The sequence below is a fragment of the Diadema antillarum genome, unplaced genomic scaffold, assembly GCF_040938485.1.
Source record: "Diadema antillarum isolate AM-2024a unplaced genomic scaffold, OU_Dant_1.0 seq00000122_RagTag, whole genome shotgun sequence".
Lineage (NCBI taxonomy): Eukaryota > Metazoa > Echinodermata > Echinoidea > Diadematoida > Diadematidae > Diadema > Diadema antillarum.
Genome location: NW_027271202.1, coordinates 941,395 through 959,255, shown reverse-complemented (window position 1 = coordinate 959,255; position 17,861 = coordinate 941,395). Strand labels below are relative to the sequence as shown.

Genomic DNA, 17,861 nt, shown 5'->3' with positions numbered 1-17,861 from the left:
CAACGAAATGACATTTTGTAACTAAATTAACATTTCGTTCACGAAATGATGATTTCATTAACGAAACGGTCATTTTGTCGACGAAATGACCAATTTCGTAACGAAATATTCCGTGAGACACTTGGCGCTCCATGGTTTAAACCGTGTTTTCATTTGTACCACCTTCGTGAATTTGGGCCATTGAGTTCATACTCTTGGTTGAATGGTCAATAGCAAAATTCATACTTAGTCCAATGATAAGAAAATATAACTTTCAATCTGATCATAAAATCAGAAACTACAGACAGCAAGCAGGCCTGATACAGCCATGGCACTTTGATTATATTTTCATATTGCTTTGAGAATGCAGCATGTCATATCATGATGCCTTCAGTTCTATTCATAGGAGAATCATTTCTCCATGATGTGATAAGATCTATTCACTGGCAAATCGTTCCCTTGTGAAGCAATATAAGATTTAACCCTCATGACACTGTTCTGTCTCAATAGGATACATTAAACAGGGTCCGACACCAGCCCTTTTCTCTGGTGGGCCATTCGGGCCACTAAAACCTTTAAACTTGAAATCTTGTTGGCCCAAAAAGTACTGTAAAACAAGATATTTTTGCGGCATGAAATTTTTGCGAATTGGAGATGATGGCCTTTTTCGCAGCATGAAATTTTCGCAAGTTGCCTCTAACCTTTAATGTGTGTAGTGTAGACAAGAACTTTCACATGCATTTTAATATCGCGAATCTTGGCTCTCGCGAAATTTGTGAAATTAAAATGCATGCAAACATTCCTCGTTTTACAGTAATGTATTGGCCCCGAATGAAAGGAAACGTACCAATCCACTTTGAATCCTCATTGCCTGTTTGGGCCACCAAAAAATTACCTTTTGGCAATTTGGTGACCCAGCATCAAGTTTTGGTGGCCCTGGGCCACTGCTGATATCGAGCCCTGCATGAGATCTTCTTGCTGTCATGGTTCAGGGGCCCACATTAAAACTCTCCAGTCCATCCAGCTGTTCCTGTAGGGATGTGATGGTGGCCTGTGTCTCTGCCAGCCACGCTGACTGCTCCTCAATCCCTTGCTGCAGCGAGGTCACGATGGCGGCGTAGTCTCGCTGCGTCAACAGCGCCCTCGCCTGCTGGATACGGACCTGGAGATCTGGCAGCTGGCTGGTGTCCACCTGTTGAATACTGGCGAGGATCTGCATCAAATTGGACACCCTGGTCTGGCTGTCTGTCACGGCGGAGGAAGAGACTCTGTTTGACTCTGAAAAGAAAATTGGAGCAAAAACAGGGGGTGAGTAATAATCTCACCTATAGATCTATTCTGGTGAAGCTAGCACCACCTACATTCACTCAAAATCATACCTGAACCTGGATTCACGAGAATCAAACAGCTACGTAGGTACATACAGTGTTATAACTTCACTCTGTATGAATCAACATTAACATAACAGCCTCCCACCAGGAACCTGTTTATACATCTGAGTAAAAATGATATAAAATGAAGGCAGAAACTTTCACTTCTCACTTGGGTTATTTGAGTTAAATTCAACAGCTTTTAAATTCAGTGATGAGCATTTCTGCATTCGTGTCAGTCTCCAAAAATATTTCAGTTTGTTCTTATTTTGGTGCTAGTTTGGCAAAACATGAAATTAGGGCAAATTTCTCCTTTGCAAAACATTCCATGCTTACGGTAGTAGTCTTTTGCTCAAAGAGAAGACACTAGGGCATCAGTTTGTAACTGTGGCTGTTGTTATGTGCCACTCACAACTGATTATTTACCTAGGACTTTTAAAAACATTTTTATTTGGTAATGATTATATAGTTATTATGTAGTGTGCCCACTGGGTGATGATTTAAATACAGTATCTTGCATGATTCCTTGATTGTAGAAACTAACACATGAGAGCAAGGTAATTGTCTTCTTTTGTCTATTAAGTTCTAAAACTAGACCAAATTTCTCTGGTGTGATTTGATCTGGTTTTAAATGTTTTGCCAAATTTCTTCCATGTTTTCCCATGAAGGGTTTGCTGTTGTAATATATACAGCCTAAACATTACTACCATGGAGAAAATATGTCTCTTATAAAGTTAAATGCATGATTCAACCTACTGATAGTCACACATCTACTGAATTACAACTCATACTCTCTATCTCTCCTAACTCTCTCTGGATCACACATCACCATTGCCTACCTGTTGCCATGGAGACAGCAGCCTCCAGGGCATCAATATCTGATTGGAAGGCATTACAGGCCGCCAGGGAAGGCACGATCATTTGATCGTTTAGGGCATTGACAGAGGCGGTAATTTGGTCTGCTTCTGTCAGCCCATTGGCTGCCTCCACGGAGAGCTCCTCAGCTCTCTCATTGATTGGCTGAACTGCCTAGATGTTTATAAATAACAATGACATCATTGAAAGGATCATTGATTTATCTATTCACAATATCAGGTTCATGTGAGAATCATAAGGAATGGAAACACAAGAGAGAGAAATGTTTGACTGCTTGTACATAAATTAGGTGTTATGTAGGTTTGCATACACTCATTTGTGTACTCATTTGAGTATTCAATTGAGTAATCAACATGTGTTTTATATGTGAACATACCATGTTGTTAAGCGTGTCTAAGAATAAATGTGACTGCTTTCCTGAAAGCAACTCAATATCAATCACATTTCTGACAAATTTCATTCCTTTCCACTTCATAAATCAGTAAAAAAATAGACATTCTGTTGTCTGAAGTTGAGCACTTGCAACAACTTGATAACTCCAAACAATTATAACAAAAAAGAACATAAAACCCCATCTGAAACAACCCAAATATATCCAACGTATTATTTGTCCTAGACCGAGTCACCTAGCAATTTTACTATTTCCATGGTGCTGCCATTACAAAGACATTTTGCACTAATTCCATCAACCTTCATCATACCGAGACAAGTCTCCTCAATTATCTGTTCTTCTCTTCATGTTACACTCAGACAGGACAAAAACCACATATTGACTGAATATCTATGCTTCTTCCTGTACCTTGGTGCCTAGGTCTTGAATGACAAGCTATTACCAGAGACTCCAACTCTCCCGTTTTCGACGGGAGATCTCCCGCCGAAAATCCATTTTTACAAAATCTCCCGTTCTCCTGCTTGAGATTTAATTTCTCCCGTCCTGGCTCTGTGCCTCCCGTTGGAAAGGATTTCTTACTTATTGCTATCGTATGTTGAAAAAAAATAAACCCTAGATAGCACCAGAGAGCATCGAGAACCCTAGGAACTTCACACACATCGACTTGGAGTCTCCTGTTTGCTAGGGGTTTCGGGCGGGAGATCTCCAGATCAGAAGGTGCTTGGGGTTGGAGTCTCTGTATTACTTGCACCTCATGAGAAAGTGACCAAGATAGAAAATAATTGAAAGAACAAGGTTAGCATGCCACCATACCTGTCTCTCACTGTCAGCTATGCTATAGGCTTGACTGGCCACACTCAACCCTTCTTGGGCGGCAGCAGCGACCGGTGTGAGTTGCGCCCTCAGCTGTCCAGACTGTGCCAGGTCATTGTTAGCCTCCTGTCTGATGGCATCTGCTCCATCCAGGGCACTGAACGCAGCCCTCTGAGATTCTGGGAGAGAAGAAACAAATGCACAATTTTATTGCAGACAGAACTTCCTCCATATCAGCTGCCATTTTTTATGACGGCATCACGTCTTTTATCTTCCCTGCACATTTGTCACAAGTTAACATACACTGTATGTCATTTCTTGATTATCATTATCTGTACATCTACAATACATTTGTAATCAGGATTCCACAACACCGCATATAAATTTCTCTTGTAAAGTGGGAGTATATGTACAACATACCGTAACAACAACACTTCTTTTTTTTAATACATATAGTGTAGACAAGAACCTTTGTGTGCATTTTACTTTCACGAATCATGGCTCTCACAAAATTTGCAGAATTAAAATGCACACTAACATTCCTTGTTTTACAGTAACTTCATCTTAAAAAGTTAAACATTCAGAATAATGCACTGCTACCCCTCACTTCTATTAAAACAAAGGGTATGGGCAAGATTCTTCCTAAAACCAATTTTTTCTCTCATAGACACAAGAAATAATTCAATGCCAGTCAGTTATCAGAAACCAGCTTTCATATCAGATCCTGCTGATGTACTCTGTGTTTGACAAAAGACATAATTTGGCCTGTTTAAGATTACTGCTCGAAGAGTTGGTTATCTAATAAAAATATTTTCTGTCAATGCACGCCTATAATAATGAACACTATTATAATGAAATTCTTGCTACAACAAAATAAACTTCCAGGTCCCGAAATTATCATCTAAATTATATCTGATTGCATGCTTTACTCTTCAGCTACAACAAAATTTCCATGTGAATGAAAGAAAACTTTCTGTCCCAAGGACTTTGTTATAATGTAAGTTACCTGTAATATAATCATTATGCATCAAAGCTCCCTGGGGAGGTTTGAAAATATATTTGTTAAAGATGATCTTACCATCAACTCGATTATCAAAGTCTGTGGCGATGGCCAGCATCTCCTCCGCAGCATCGAAGGCATCTTGTGAGAGAAGAAGTGCATTGGCTGCTCCCTCATTGGCCGCTGCTGACCGGTCTCTACGGTCATTCACTTCTTGAATGGTAGCATCCACCTCTTGGCGCGTCTGTGCTGTCTGGCTGACCGCACCATTGACCGTATTGACAATGCTCTGAGCGCTGGATATTCGGTTTTCAGCCTGAAGTTTGTGAAGATTCGTATACGACAGAAACACTTCCACTACAACGATCTTGTAATAAGTGAGGTACGCTAACAATTCCAACTCAGACATCTGTGGATCTCTACAGAAATTTGCCACTCTTTATTTCATAATCATAAAACTAGGGTTTGCTAAAAATCTTGCAATTGGGTAAACATACTACCATATTAATAACTGTAGATTTAACATGATTTTTTCAGAGTCTATTATCTTCAAAGAATGAAGTAAAGATATAAAACAGAACTGATATTGTACAGCAGTCATAGCACATAAATGGCAGAAAAATAAACTCTTACTCGAAATATATCCTCGACTGTGAAAAAGTGTTACGATGCTGTATAACTTTCCATGCAACAACAACCAGAGAAGTGTCCACAAAGAATTCTTATTTCTGATGTCCAACAAATTTGCTAATGAACACAGTGACAATTGGGGTGGACAGTAATGAACACAAAACTTTAAATTTAAAACACAGTTTAATCATGCTTACCGAGGCTTGAACATTTCCTGCCTCAGCAGTCTTTTCGGCAGCCTGTTGTATGATGCCATCAATCCTACTCTCATCCACTGCTGATTGTGTAGCTTCAACATCAGCCAGCTTTCTCCTGGCAGCAGAGTCTACTTCTCTAGCCCTGCTGGCCAGGTCAGTGACCTCCTGAACAGTGATTTGACCCAGCTGCTCCACACTGGTTGCCCGGACAACCTCAGCCGCGGTCCTGGAGGTCGTGTTGTCGTGAACAACCTGTGCACTCTGTGCAGTCTGAAAACAAAGAAAAGCAGTAAGCCAAATAAATCTTTGGGGACATGACAAACTTCCTATCTGTAGACTGCATTTGTCAAACAGGAGAAAGAAATACATCATGGTTTGTTTGTTTGTTTGTTTGTTTCATTTTATTTAATCACTGGATAAAATGCCAAAATTGACAAAATTGTTTCCTAATGTATGCAGTGTTGTCTACTTCACTTCTTATGTACACATCAGTTCTAGCTAAATCCTGTAAAAGCTCAAGGCTGGACTGACTCTAACTGCATTTCTTAATATTCCGAGGAATAGGAGCTACAAGCATACACAGCATACTGGGCTTCATTGGTCAAACATGAGCTTGTCTTAGGACTCTTTCAAACTTTGTGGATCTATGGGCAGCCTTATCATGGATGAGTAATCCTATAGCCTATCAGATAGCTTTTATATTTGGGACACACAAAAGATCCCTCCAGCTATTCTCAGAAGGCCATGCCCACGTGCAACATGTGTGACCATGCCTTCCAATTTCTGGAACATACTTCATGACATCTCGCACACAGAACAACAGTGTAAGGTGAGGTGGCTGGGAATACCACGATGCATGAATCAAAAGGTACATTTTCAGAGTTGGATAAAAGAAAGTAGAGCAGGTAGCACAAACACACACACAAACACACACATACACACTCAAAAATACATAATGGAAAAACCAGCATAAAATACCAAAATCACACAGATACCCCAGTTGACAAGTAACAGTTCACATACATGGTTATAAAGTCATAGTACCAAAAAGATAAAGCAACAACTACAACAACAAAACAGCTAAACAAACAACAACCATCCCCTCTCCCTCAACAGAAGACACTCAAGGAACTGATAAAACATACTGGGTGAAGCTTGTCATTCTGAAGGTTTGTTAATCTGAAAATAGAATAAGGTTTGATATTCCAAAGGTTGTTATTCCAAAACACACAAATTCCCTGAACCTAAATGTCCATTCATCCGAAAATTAAAAAGGGCTTGTTAATCTGAAAATCTGTAGCATTATTTTGAAAGTTTGTTAATCCAAATATGAGATAAGGGCTATTATTCTGAAGGATCGTCAATTCAAAAATGGAATAAGGTCCATTATTCTGAAGGTTCATTAATCAAAAAATGATATAGGGTTCATTATTCTGAAGGTTTTTTTAATCCAAAAATGAAGGAAGGTGCACAATAATGAACCTCATTTCATTTTCATATTGATAAACCTTCAGAATAACAAACTGGATAACTGTAACCAAAATACTGGCATCTGTTAGGTAAAACCAGCATCTCTAAATTACCTGAAGGGCCTCACTAGCTGCATCCATCGTGTCCTGAGTGATGTTCCTGATCTCTGACACCTGTTGCTCCAGCGAGGAAACATCACTGGCTGTTTGACCTCTGACCTCCTCGATCTGCACAGCCTGCTCTGCCAGGCTGTCCCTCAGGTCTTCTAGAATGCTCTGTGCAACTTGGAAAGCACCTGGAGTTGAGGGGGAGATGTAAAGTGTAAACTCTACTTACACAGTATCTGACTAATGCCACCACAAAACAAACTGATCAATCAGAAGTGTGTGAAAGTTAAATTTTGACCTCGGCTTGACACTTTTCTGGGTGATCCTAGTTCTTGAATTGCATTTCAGGTCATGCTGTGATCTACATTGTAAGTAATGCACACATAAATCCATACAGATATTCTGTTTAAAACTATGTTGATGGTGGTATGCTGGAATTTTCAGCTACAAATGTATGTGCCCTGCACACGTACTGTAATCATTAAAGGACAAGTTCACCTTCATAAACATAAGGATTGAGAGAATGTAACAATATTAGTAGAACACATCATTGAAAGTTTGAGGAAAATCAGACAATCCGTTCAAAAGTTATGAATTTTTGAAGTTTTTGTGCAGTACCCGCTGGATGAGAAGACTACTGCAGTGTATGAATAACTTAGATGTCATATGCGTACAACAATATAAGGAAAATATAAAGAGAATTTCACAAAATTTCATCTTTTGAAAAAAATACACATTCCCCTGACTCGTTACCGATAAATGTTATGGGTAATATCATTCCCCCTGCCTTTAGAAAGAGGCAAGTCAATTGCTCTTTTATTATGCGAAAAAAGTGAAAATATGTTGAATTTTCTTTTATATTTTCTTTATACTGTTGTACGCATATGACTCACAAGCTGTAGTAGTCTCCTCATCCAGTGGTTCCAACACAAAAATTTAAAAAATTCATAACTTTTGCATCGATTGTCCAATTTTCCTCAAACTTTCACTGATGTATTCTACTAATATTGTTGCATTTTCTCAATCCTTATGTTTATGAAGGTGAACTTGTCCTTTAATCATCGTATCATTTGAATGAATTAAATAGAGGTCTCGACCTGATGCCATTGCTCCTAATTCAATTCTTCAGTATGTTGGTAAACCAGCTGCTACCTTGTACAGTCATCAAGTTTGTCTGTGGATACACTACAGCAGACAATAAAGTAATAACACCACAAAACTCAGTCCAGGATTACAGTATGGTGACAAGGTCTCACCACTTGTGAGTACTCCATAAGCCTCTGTCAGCTCCTGGTTCACCAGTTCAACAGTTTCCATAGCAACGCGTGCATTCTCCTCAGCTCTGGTAGCATTCTCCTGCGCTGTAGTGATCATTTCCTCAACGCTGTCAAGTGCTTCCATAAGAGATTCCACAACCATGTTTAGAGCAACGATGGTGCTTTGCAAATTGGCACCATCTTGTACAGCTGCACTTGTCTGTGAAGCACAGAAAATGGACGAAGTTAAACTCAAACACTTTTTAAAGCTAATACCACAAAGAAGAATGGTAAGATGCCTCAAGTTTGACAGTGCAGCACTGTACACATCATAAATGTCTGTTACAATCCTTTACATGTATATACTCGAGGGAAGTTCAGACAAAATGCACACCTTTATCAAGTTGGATTACATAAATTCACTCCTTAATTTATTTCTGTAGATAAAGATATATGTATTACTGAACAGATCTATCACCTTTCTTCCTGAAAAAACAAATAGTTGCATAGTTTAAACATATTATCACTTTGCTAATATGACTATTTCCTATTTTTCACACATAAGACAGAAGAACTTTACTTTCTTTCCTGAGCATCACTGCATAAATGAGACTTGTCTTGGCAGCGGGGAGAAATTCATGAATAAACAAAAGCTTCAAAATCAGCTTGGAGCATTTCCAGCTACTGCCAGAAGGCTATTAACACCATATTTATCTCACTGAAACAGCACCTAGTGTCTCATTATGTACCAAAGATATTCATACTCACTGCATCTAAAAGTTGGGCGAGTTCTGAGTTGGTTTCCTGAAGACGCTCATAAAATGGTGCTGGAATAGAAGAGTTGTCCCTGTCTTCCAAGAATCTCACAAAAGCTGACAGGTTTGCTACAGAGATCTGAAGCTCCAAGTGGGCAGTCTCGATACCATCGTAACAAACATCACATTCTACACAGAATCAGAAACGGATAATAGTCAGCCAAATTTACAATCAAAGGTACTACAAGATATAACAGGCATAGTACAAAAACAAATACATATGATTGTATTGTCATGTTCATTTTGGTTTACAATGTAATGTCAATGGAAGCCAAATTTCTATGTCTGACATAGACCAATAAAGAATGAATGGATGAATGAATGAATATATATATAATTTTATACCTTTTCACAACTGGCTGTTTGAGTTTAATCATGAACTTTGACATTATACAGTACATTCTTATTCAACTCAAGAAAAACAGCGCAATGTATGGTTTAACTAAAAACCAAAGACAAAAATGATACCAAAACATCACAAAACAAATAGCAAGAGAGAGAGAGAGAAAAAAAGATGTCTGGTTCAAGCAGCTCCACATGACTATAAAGGCACAAGATTATGACTCAATTAACTTTTTACCTGATTCACATGCCTGTATTCAGTCCCCTTCTTATTCTTTACCTTGAAAACTTGATATTGCTGTAAAACAGCATGACTTATATTCACATTCACATAAATCTCCACATAACATGGCTTTATTTACCAAAGGATGGCCTCTTGCAACTCCCAGGGGCCTGCCATTATTACCTCGTCACTGCAAGGAAACTAGTTACACACTTAGGTGTAGGAGGACACTGTGGCTAAAATACCTTGTCTAAAAGAGCGTGTTTCAAACTCAGAACCTCGTGCTTGAAAGCTCAGTGTAATCCACTGTACCACAGAGGTCTCAAAATATGAAAATTTACATTCAATAATGTATATTATAATTTTCAAATGTACTTTTCAAAATGCAAACAAACTATTCATTGGTCTCTTCTGTAGGATACAGAGATATGTTGTACCCTTAACAGTGCTCATGGTACACTGTACGAGTTGACAATTTTTGATATCCTAGGGGAAATGCATCCTAACGACTGTGGGGGTAGTAATAACCAAGAACACAGCTGCCTAGTACCAAGCACTGGAAATACTGACACACTGTATCTTAAAGCAGCAAGGCAAAGAGTCTACTCATGGATACTTCAAATGTTGGAATACATGTCAATACATTACTTACTGAGGCAGCCAAGTTCGTAGTTGTAGTAGTTGTAGGCACAACCGTCACACAACCTGCCACCAAAGTTGCCCACACAAGGACACTGGCCACTGTTGTTATCACACTGAGTTGCACCTCCTGTTCCAGTTGTATTACAGTTGCATGCTTTGGGGCAAAGGTCAAGAGAAAGCATTCATGAAGAGTTGTTAAATCGGGCTGCAGCACAGTCAGACAGGACTCTACATTTTAAAGGTCAAACAGTGACCTTGCTGTAAATGGGTTGGTAAATGCAGACTATCAAAAATTCAGACAATTATCTAAATAAGATACCTGTATGAGCTTAGAGCAGAGAGGCGAGCTCACACAAACAAATTAGGATGAAAATTTGGGTAACCTTTGGCAAATAGAACACAGTGTACTGCAAAACCAGAAATTTTTGTGTGCATGAAACTTTCATGAGGAGCCAAGATTTGCAAATATGTAAAATGCACGCAAAACTTCAATATATATCTGTATCATTTGTGATGTAGTATACTCATAACTTTTCAATGGTTGGCAATTCGCAATAATTTCATGCCACGAAAAAGGTAATTGGCTCCGATTTGCAAATAAAAGTATCATGCCATGAATGTTACTTGATCTACAGTATTCCCCTTTATTTGGCTGCTCAAGGCATGTATACTTCAGAAAAGGATCAACCCCAACTCACATGTAAAACAAACAAACAAACAAACAAACAAACAAACAAACAAACAAACAAACAAATAAATACAAAGGACAACAAACACAAGAAACTAAACTCTACCTTCACAGCCCCCACCAAAGAGGTCAGTCCCAAAGCCATAGTAATCTGGGATACAGGAGTCACAGGCGGGTTCCAGGACGTTTGCGGCACAGCTCTCGCACAAGTCACCCACTGTCCCCAGAGGACAGTCTATACACACTCCAGAGTCGGGATCACAAGATGACGACCGACCGTTGCAGTAACAAGGAACGCAGGGCTCCGTGGGTGGGCCAAACGGATTCTGGCGCTTGGTTCTAGCAAGGCACATGTCACATGACAGACCTGTGTGAGGAAGCATCACATGACTGTCACATGACCTTTGATGAATCTCTTTCCTAGTTTGATAAGATTCCCTGACTATTACTGAATACCTACAATTGTACGATGAACACAAGGGCTCGTTTTCACAGATCCTACCTCACAGTGGGTGTGTAAAACAAGTATTAGTACCTAAACAGGTTTTCATCTTTTCCTCATGGGAAGTTAGTTGGTTCAGTTTGAATGGTGAATCTCCATGACATGGGGATTCCATTTCATATCTTATGCGAGGGTTATAACTCTAAATACGGAGGGGATGGTATGATAACACACAACACTCTTCATTGGGACTCACAGCAGTTCAGACCCTGGACCTCTTAATCAAGAGGGAATAATGCTACAGACTGATCCAACCTGCTGCTTTTATGAGGAACAGGTATGGTGATATGGAAATTTGCAAGACAGGTTTTTTCTGTTTGTCACGTAGAAGTTAGTGGAAATCAAAACCTGTGTCAAAAGATACAATAATGATGCAGCATTTTTTCTTTTTTTCATCATTTTTTTTTTTTGCCATCATATCATGAATACTAGAGAAAAGTATCTCCACATACTATTGCATAAAATCAGAAATAAACTATTTCCCTCATCTTAACAAAATATCACCTATACTTGAAATTGGCATTGCAAAAACTAGAAAAATGGAGTGCAAACTTTACACGACACATGAAACTTCAGTGAATGTCAGCAAAGTATTGATTGAAAGAAAAAAAAAAATGGTACCCATGGTGTTTGAGGAGATGTCACACACGCATTGTTCAACGTTAGTTGTAGTTACTGCCTCAGCTGCAGGGTTTGCATCATAGGTTGCCGTTGCCATGGAAACTGAGTAGAAGGTGCTTGCAGTGCCAGCACCAAATGAGGCTCGAATCTGGATGCTTGTGACATCCGCCAAGATAGCTGTGTGAGATGAGTAGAAACGAGAACCATTTATGCCTAATACAACAAAACATTTAAATCCTTTTAATATGTATCCCCAAGAAGCTTGCTTCAAACATGGCAGGCTTTCTAATCAGCATTTGAGTTAATTTGTCTCAACTTGATACTAATGGTAAGATAGAAGAAGCCCACCCAGGTGTACAGTGTGTTTCATTCCAACTGGAAGGCCATGGTACTATAAGATTAAGGGGATTAGGAAATGCCATGGCAATTAGTTTTCAGACGCCTGTGCCAACGAAAGAAGAAATCACTCCAGCAGACTTGACAAGAGGCACACGAAGGGTTATGCGTCATTATTGTCAAGATGAAAGCAGAAGGGTTAAAAGGCTATGACTACTTCACTTGATATCTACATCCATCAGTTAATGTGGTAAAACATGAAGTGGATTTTGCCTATTCATCCAATGACTTGCTCTCACCTAAGCAGTATCAAAGAATGTTAATGTATTATCAACAGATGAAAGTTGGCCATTTTGTGAGACTATAACCATTTATATGTCATATCCTGACAGTCCCACACTAATAAATTCACTGCCATACAGTAAGGACTAGGATAACTTAAGCTTCACTCACTCATAATCAATTGCAAGATATCTGTGCAACCTGATGAATAAAGCACACCCCTGGATGTGCAAACTGATGAACGAAAGGCAGTAATGGGTAAATGGTTGGCCAATATATTTGACAACTTCTTCCAGAGAAACACTTGTGCATATTCAATCAGTTTCCTTACCTAGGAAGTCCTGATCAGAAATCTCGCTGCCCCCTTCCACCTCTCTCCACAAGCTTTCATAAAAGGTTGCAGTGAACGTGGCTGTCTGCAGGGAGGGCACAAAGGCCTCATCGGTGTAGTAGATGCTGGTGTTCTGTGGACCTCCGGTCATAATGAGATACTGACCCACAGAGAGGTCAACTGTCCCTATGTCCAGTTTGGCCGAGTAGGAGAATGTTTGACCATACGAGCTGAGCTTGAAACCCAGATAGGATGACGGAGCGAAGAAATAGATGGATTCTCCACTTGGTAGGAAGGGTGGATGAGAGACACGGATGTTAGCTGCGTTGACATCCAAGGAGGATGCTTCAGAAGATCGCCAACCACTGGAACTAAATATCAAACAAGAGAGACAACAGCCAGTAACATGCATGACTCTTGGTACTTGTAAACAATCATAATATCCTTTTTGTAATGTATCACAAGTTACAATGGCAGTTCAGAAGCATTCAAAGGCAGTCCTGAAATGAGCCCTAATGAGCTCCTTTAATAGTTTGAGAATAGATAACCAATTAGTTTGAGATAGGTTTGAAACACATAAAAGACGATTTCAGAGACTTTGTTCATCTTGTTATTTGGTTAGTTTTGAGATCAAATCCTCTACCATTATCAGTCTTCAATAGATCGATTATACAATGTCATTTGTCTGTGCACTTACAGCAATTGACAATACATTAATAGTAATTTAGAACTGCATTCTGTACAAACATGCTGACTAAAGGAAGAAAATTGGGTCAAGCTGTGAATCCACTAAAATAAATGAGAATATGGGCCAAAGTACACTATCCCACAAATAGCTGAACAGAAGAAAACTTGTCTGAAGATTCTACCCAAGACACACCTTCCATCTGTGAAGTCCGAGGTGATATAATCCTGGATGTAATTTGGAGCAGCGTTGCACACTGTCCCATGGCCATAGCAGAAGCAGGGCTGACAGCCAGTTGGGTTGGACACGGCAAGGTTGAAGGAGCCTGGTGCACACTGGTCACACTTTGTGCCCTGGACACTGGTCTTACAGGAACACACACCCAGGATGGGATCACAGCTGACAGCTAGAGACCCAGCCAGGTTGCAGTTACACTCACTGATGAGGACAGGATACAAAATACTGTCATCTACAATCATGTCAACTGATATAATGACTTTAATTATGTCTTTCATACTGAATTTCCAATGGTTAAGGCTCCCTCTGAGATACAGACTAGTTACAAGAAAACTAGAAATGTCACTAAGGCGACTGCTATGCCTCCGCCATAATGCATGATTCTCCTAATAGGTCTATAGTACATGTGGACAATGTATAATTACATTTTCACAATATTGGCAAAATATTGAAATTACATGTTTGTCACAAATGTGTTGAATGTTCACCTTCCTTTACCTAGGTTTAATTAGATGAAGAGGAGAGCATGTATTTGGGGATTCAAGGACTTTAACTTGACTTTGACCCATTCATAAGTGTATGAATACTGTAATTTTCAAGGTATGGAGAAAAAGTGTAATTTCTGTATTGAAAAGTACAGTGTACACTGTTACCATTTCCTTTTGGCCTTTGATCCTAAAATTCATAGGATAATCACTGTCAGGCAGAACATGCATAAATATGTAGTAAGTTTCAAGATAACTTGAGCCACTTCTGAGATATGGAGGAAAAAGTTAGTTCAGCACTTTCCCTTGATCTTTGACCTTTTGACCTTTGAGGCAAACCGCCGCCCCCCCCCCCCCAAAAAAAAAAAAAAGAGAAAAGGAAAATTTCCAGATAATCTATATAAGATTATACATGCATACACCAAGTGTACAAAAAAAAAATTGCTGGCATTACATAAATATGAGGGAAATAGTAAAAATTTGAAGTGTTGCACTTGACCTTTGACCCCCTGACCTTTGACCCTATGAACCCTAGATTCTCTAGATAATAACTGCCAGTCAGTACATGTATATATAGTATGTTCCATGAAGATACCTTGAACAATTTCCAAGGTACGGAGAAAAAAAGCAAAGTTTTAATATTTTAACTTGACCTTTTGACCTTTGACCTTTGACCTCATGACCCAAAACTTTCACCAGAGAATCTTAATTGGGTAATACATGTATACACTAAGTTTCAAGAAAATATCTTCAGGCATTGCATAGATATGGAGGAAATAGTGAAATTTTACGTATTTGACCTTGACCTTTTGACCTTTGACCTTGACCATGTGCACCCAAAAGTTGATAGGCACAACTTCACCCCCTAATACACATACATGCCAAGTTTCATTAGGATACCTTAAAAGGTTTTGATAGTTACCCTGTCCACAAAATTTATTACGGACGGACGGAAGGACGGACGCTACGACGGACGGAAGGACGGACGGAAGGACGGACGGACAACCCGAAAACATAATGCCTCCGGCACCACTTCGTGGCGAGGGCATAATAAAGTAACGTGATTGTTCTTACTTCAAAAAACCCTTTCCACTCTTTTCATGCAACAAAAGATTTAGTCAAATAATTCAGTCTTATTCCTTGTGCCTGTCTGAATACTTGCACCATTTCCTGTTAGTATTCCAGTACAACTGCTAGTGTCAAGAGTAAATAAATTGACAAAATATCAAAAGAAATATTTGACAAAATTTTTGCAAGCCTTCCATGTAATAAAGTTAATTAGAATTTCAAGCAAATTACCATATGCAAACAATTCCTTCCATGTCAAGTTTAGCACACATATCATGAAATCAATTCACATGCTTGGACTAGATTTCTACCCTTTTTTGTACATAATCTGTCATCACTCTGCCCACCTTTCCATCCCCCTCCCCCACCAAAAAATCCCACAAAAACCAAACTACATAATGTGAAAAACACACGTGCCATGGTTCCAAAGTAAATGCTGCCATTGTTTCAAACCTCTTTCTCTGAAATAAAACAAGTGTACATCCAATAATTTCTTCATACCTGCAGCCACTGACAGTGAGGTTAAAGAAGCCATCCAGACACCTGTCACACTTCTCTCCTCCCACAGTCTCCATACAGCTACACACCCCTTCCTCATTACACTGGGGTGACAGTGACCCTTCTTCCAGGCAGCCACAGTCCAGGCAGCCTTCCTCACCACCGAACCCATAGAAGCCCCTCAGACAGACACTGCACTGTCTGCTGCTTTCCATCCCAAGGGAGTTCAGCTGACCCATGAGAGCCACACCCTCCTTGCATGGACACTGACCAGTCTGGAAGTCACATGCCAAGGTGACTGACCCCTCTGAATTGCACCCACAGGCTGTCAAGAAAACAGTCAAGCATTCATTGGGATATGGAGATTTTCTTCAACATATACATGCAATATCTACATTGTCAAGCTGTGTGTTTTAGACATGCCATACAATTTCTGAGTTCAAACTCTTCATCCAACTCAAGCATGAATTGGAATTGAGGATTAGATTCACTGGCTTTCATCAACACAAATCAATGACTATGTAATTAGTTATCAATATTCTCACGCATACCTCTCTTTAAGTCACAAGATAAGTGTAATTCTTGTTAAAAAAAAAAGAAGAAGTGTTGATCATGGTTTCATAACATGTCATTTTCAGAAATATCATGAAAAGTTGAAGGAAAAATAGATGTAAAAACATGACTCCTTCCAATGAAAATTTTGTCAAATACAGCAAGTGTTTGTGGATGGACTGCAGTCATATACACGCGTACATCCTCTTTTGGTTTATCAACAAAGAAAGAAATACTCTACACCTTCCATTAATTCTCCCAGGACTTGAAATTATTCTAGCATTTGAATGCTCTTCCCTCCGAAAAGACATTCAGATATGACAGCAAACTTTCACATTTAAGTTATCACCATTGACAGGAATACCATGGATCACTTTTGGACACATGCACTCACATTTCTATATATTTCTTACTGTGCTGTAATAGCAGTTTACAACAGCACCAGAACTTAAGATCAAAGCTATGTCATGTCAGCTACATGTTCATACCCTACCTTGGCATCCGTCTGCTGTGAAGTTGAAAAACCCTGGCAAGCACTGGTCACATCTCTGACCTCCGACCCCTGGCTTGCACAGACAGGCGCCCCCATAGGTTGCACAGGTTGTCTGTAGAGATCCATCTGGATCGCAGCTACATGCTGAATGAATTTATAAACACATCACAAAGATGTATATTTCATACATACAGGAGCAGCAAAATGATTTTTGCACATACACACTGCACACTTGTGCATTAATATGTCTTATCTTAAATTATTCCACTGTAAAATGACATACAGGAGGAGTATAGAGACTAATGTGGAGACCGAGAAACAGAGTGAAAGACAGACATGGGATTAAACAATTACACCTGCATGAAATTGCGTTCATACTATAACCTCACTGACAAAAGGTGACTCATACAAACATTCAAAGCATATATACTGCGCGAACATGATCAATGCATTAATTCAAATCAAAATATCCGAGGTGCGAAAGATCATGGTGATTCAAACACAGTATACATGCATTTTCTTCTGTCAAACAATCACTTTGACAAAAAGCTCACAGTTCAGACCTCAAGGGAACATCAGTCATGGTCAGTTTGAATGAAAATATCTGTCCAATACTCAACTCAAGCCTGAATTCCAACATAAAACATTAGTTTGATTTATTCATTGGCATTACTAGTCAAACTTACGTAGTGCCTGCCCAGCAACTTCCAACATTAGGGAGTAGGTGAAAGGTTGACATGGAATGAGGGCAGCAGAACGCTCTGCTTTGGATGAGAAATTCATCAGGCAGCTGTCATAGAAATCTCTTTCCTCAGCATCTGGGTAATGATATATGTTAAAGTAGAAAAGACAAACAAATATTGTTGATCAGAAATCATTGCTGATTACTATATTTTGTGCAGATGCAATCTCAATAGCAACATTTCAACTATTTTTCATATGATTGCATACAAAGCAGAACAAATGTACAGC

General features: G+C 39.3%; 1 protein-coding gene across 1 annotated transcript in view; it reads right to left on the bottom strand.

Moving 5' to 3' along the window:
• Positions 1 to 812: 812 nt before the first annotated feature.
• Positions 813 to 17,861, bottom strand: part of LOC139727188 (laminin subunit alpha-2-like) — a 34,379-nt gene continuing 17,330 nt past the window's right edge. The window contains exons 10-25 of the mRNA XM_071638148.1: positions 17,576 to 17,707; positions 16,890 to 17,033; positions 15,848 to 16,169; positions 13,752 to 13,994; positions 12,872 to 13,242; positions 11,923 to 12,099; positions 10,906 to 11,166; positions 10,122 to 10,265; positions 8,858 to 9,033; positions 8,090 to 8,309; positions 6,840 to 7,021; positions 5,257 to 5,526; positions 4,508 to 4,745; positions 3,430 to 3,608; positions 2,189 to 2,378; positions 813 to 1,257 (exon numbers count right to left, since the gene is read on the bottom strand). Of these exons, the coding sequence (XP_071494249.1) occupies positions 968 to 1,257; positions 2,189 to 2,378; positions 3,430 to 3,608; positions 4,508 to 4,745; positions 5,257 to 5,526; positions 6,840 to 7,021; positions 8,090 to 8,309; positions 8,858 to 9,033; positions 10,122 to 10,265; positions 10,906 to 11,166; positions 11,923 to 12,099; positions 12,872 to 13,242; positions 13,752 to 13,994; positions 15,848 to 16,169; positions 16,890 to 17,033; positions 17,576 to 17,707 (3,539 nt within the window). The 3' untranslated portion in view covers positions 813 to 967. The remainder of the gene's footprint in view (positions 1,258 to 2,188; positions 2,379 to 3,429; positions 3,609 to 4,507; positions 4,746 to 5,256; positions 5,527 to 6,839; positions 7,022 to 8,089; positions 8,310 to 8,857; positions 9,034 to 10,121; positions 10,266 to 10,905; positions 11,167 to 11,922; positions 12,100 to 12,871; positions 13,243 to 13,751; positions 13,995 to 15,847; positions 16,170 to 16,889; positions 17,034 to 17,575; positions 17,708 to 17,861) is intronic.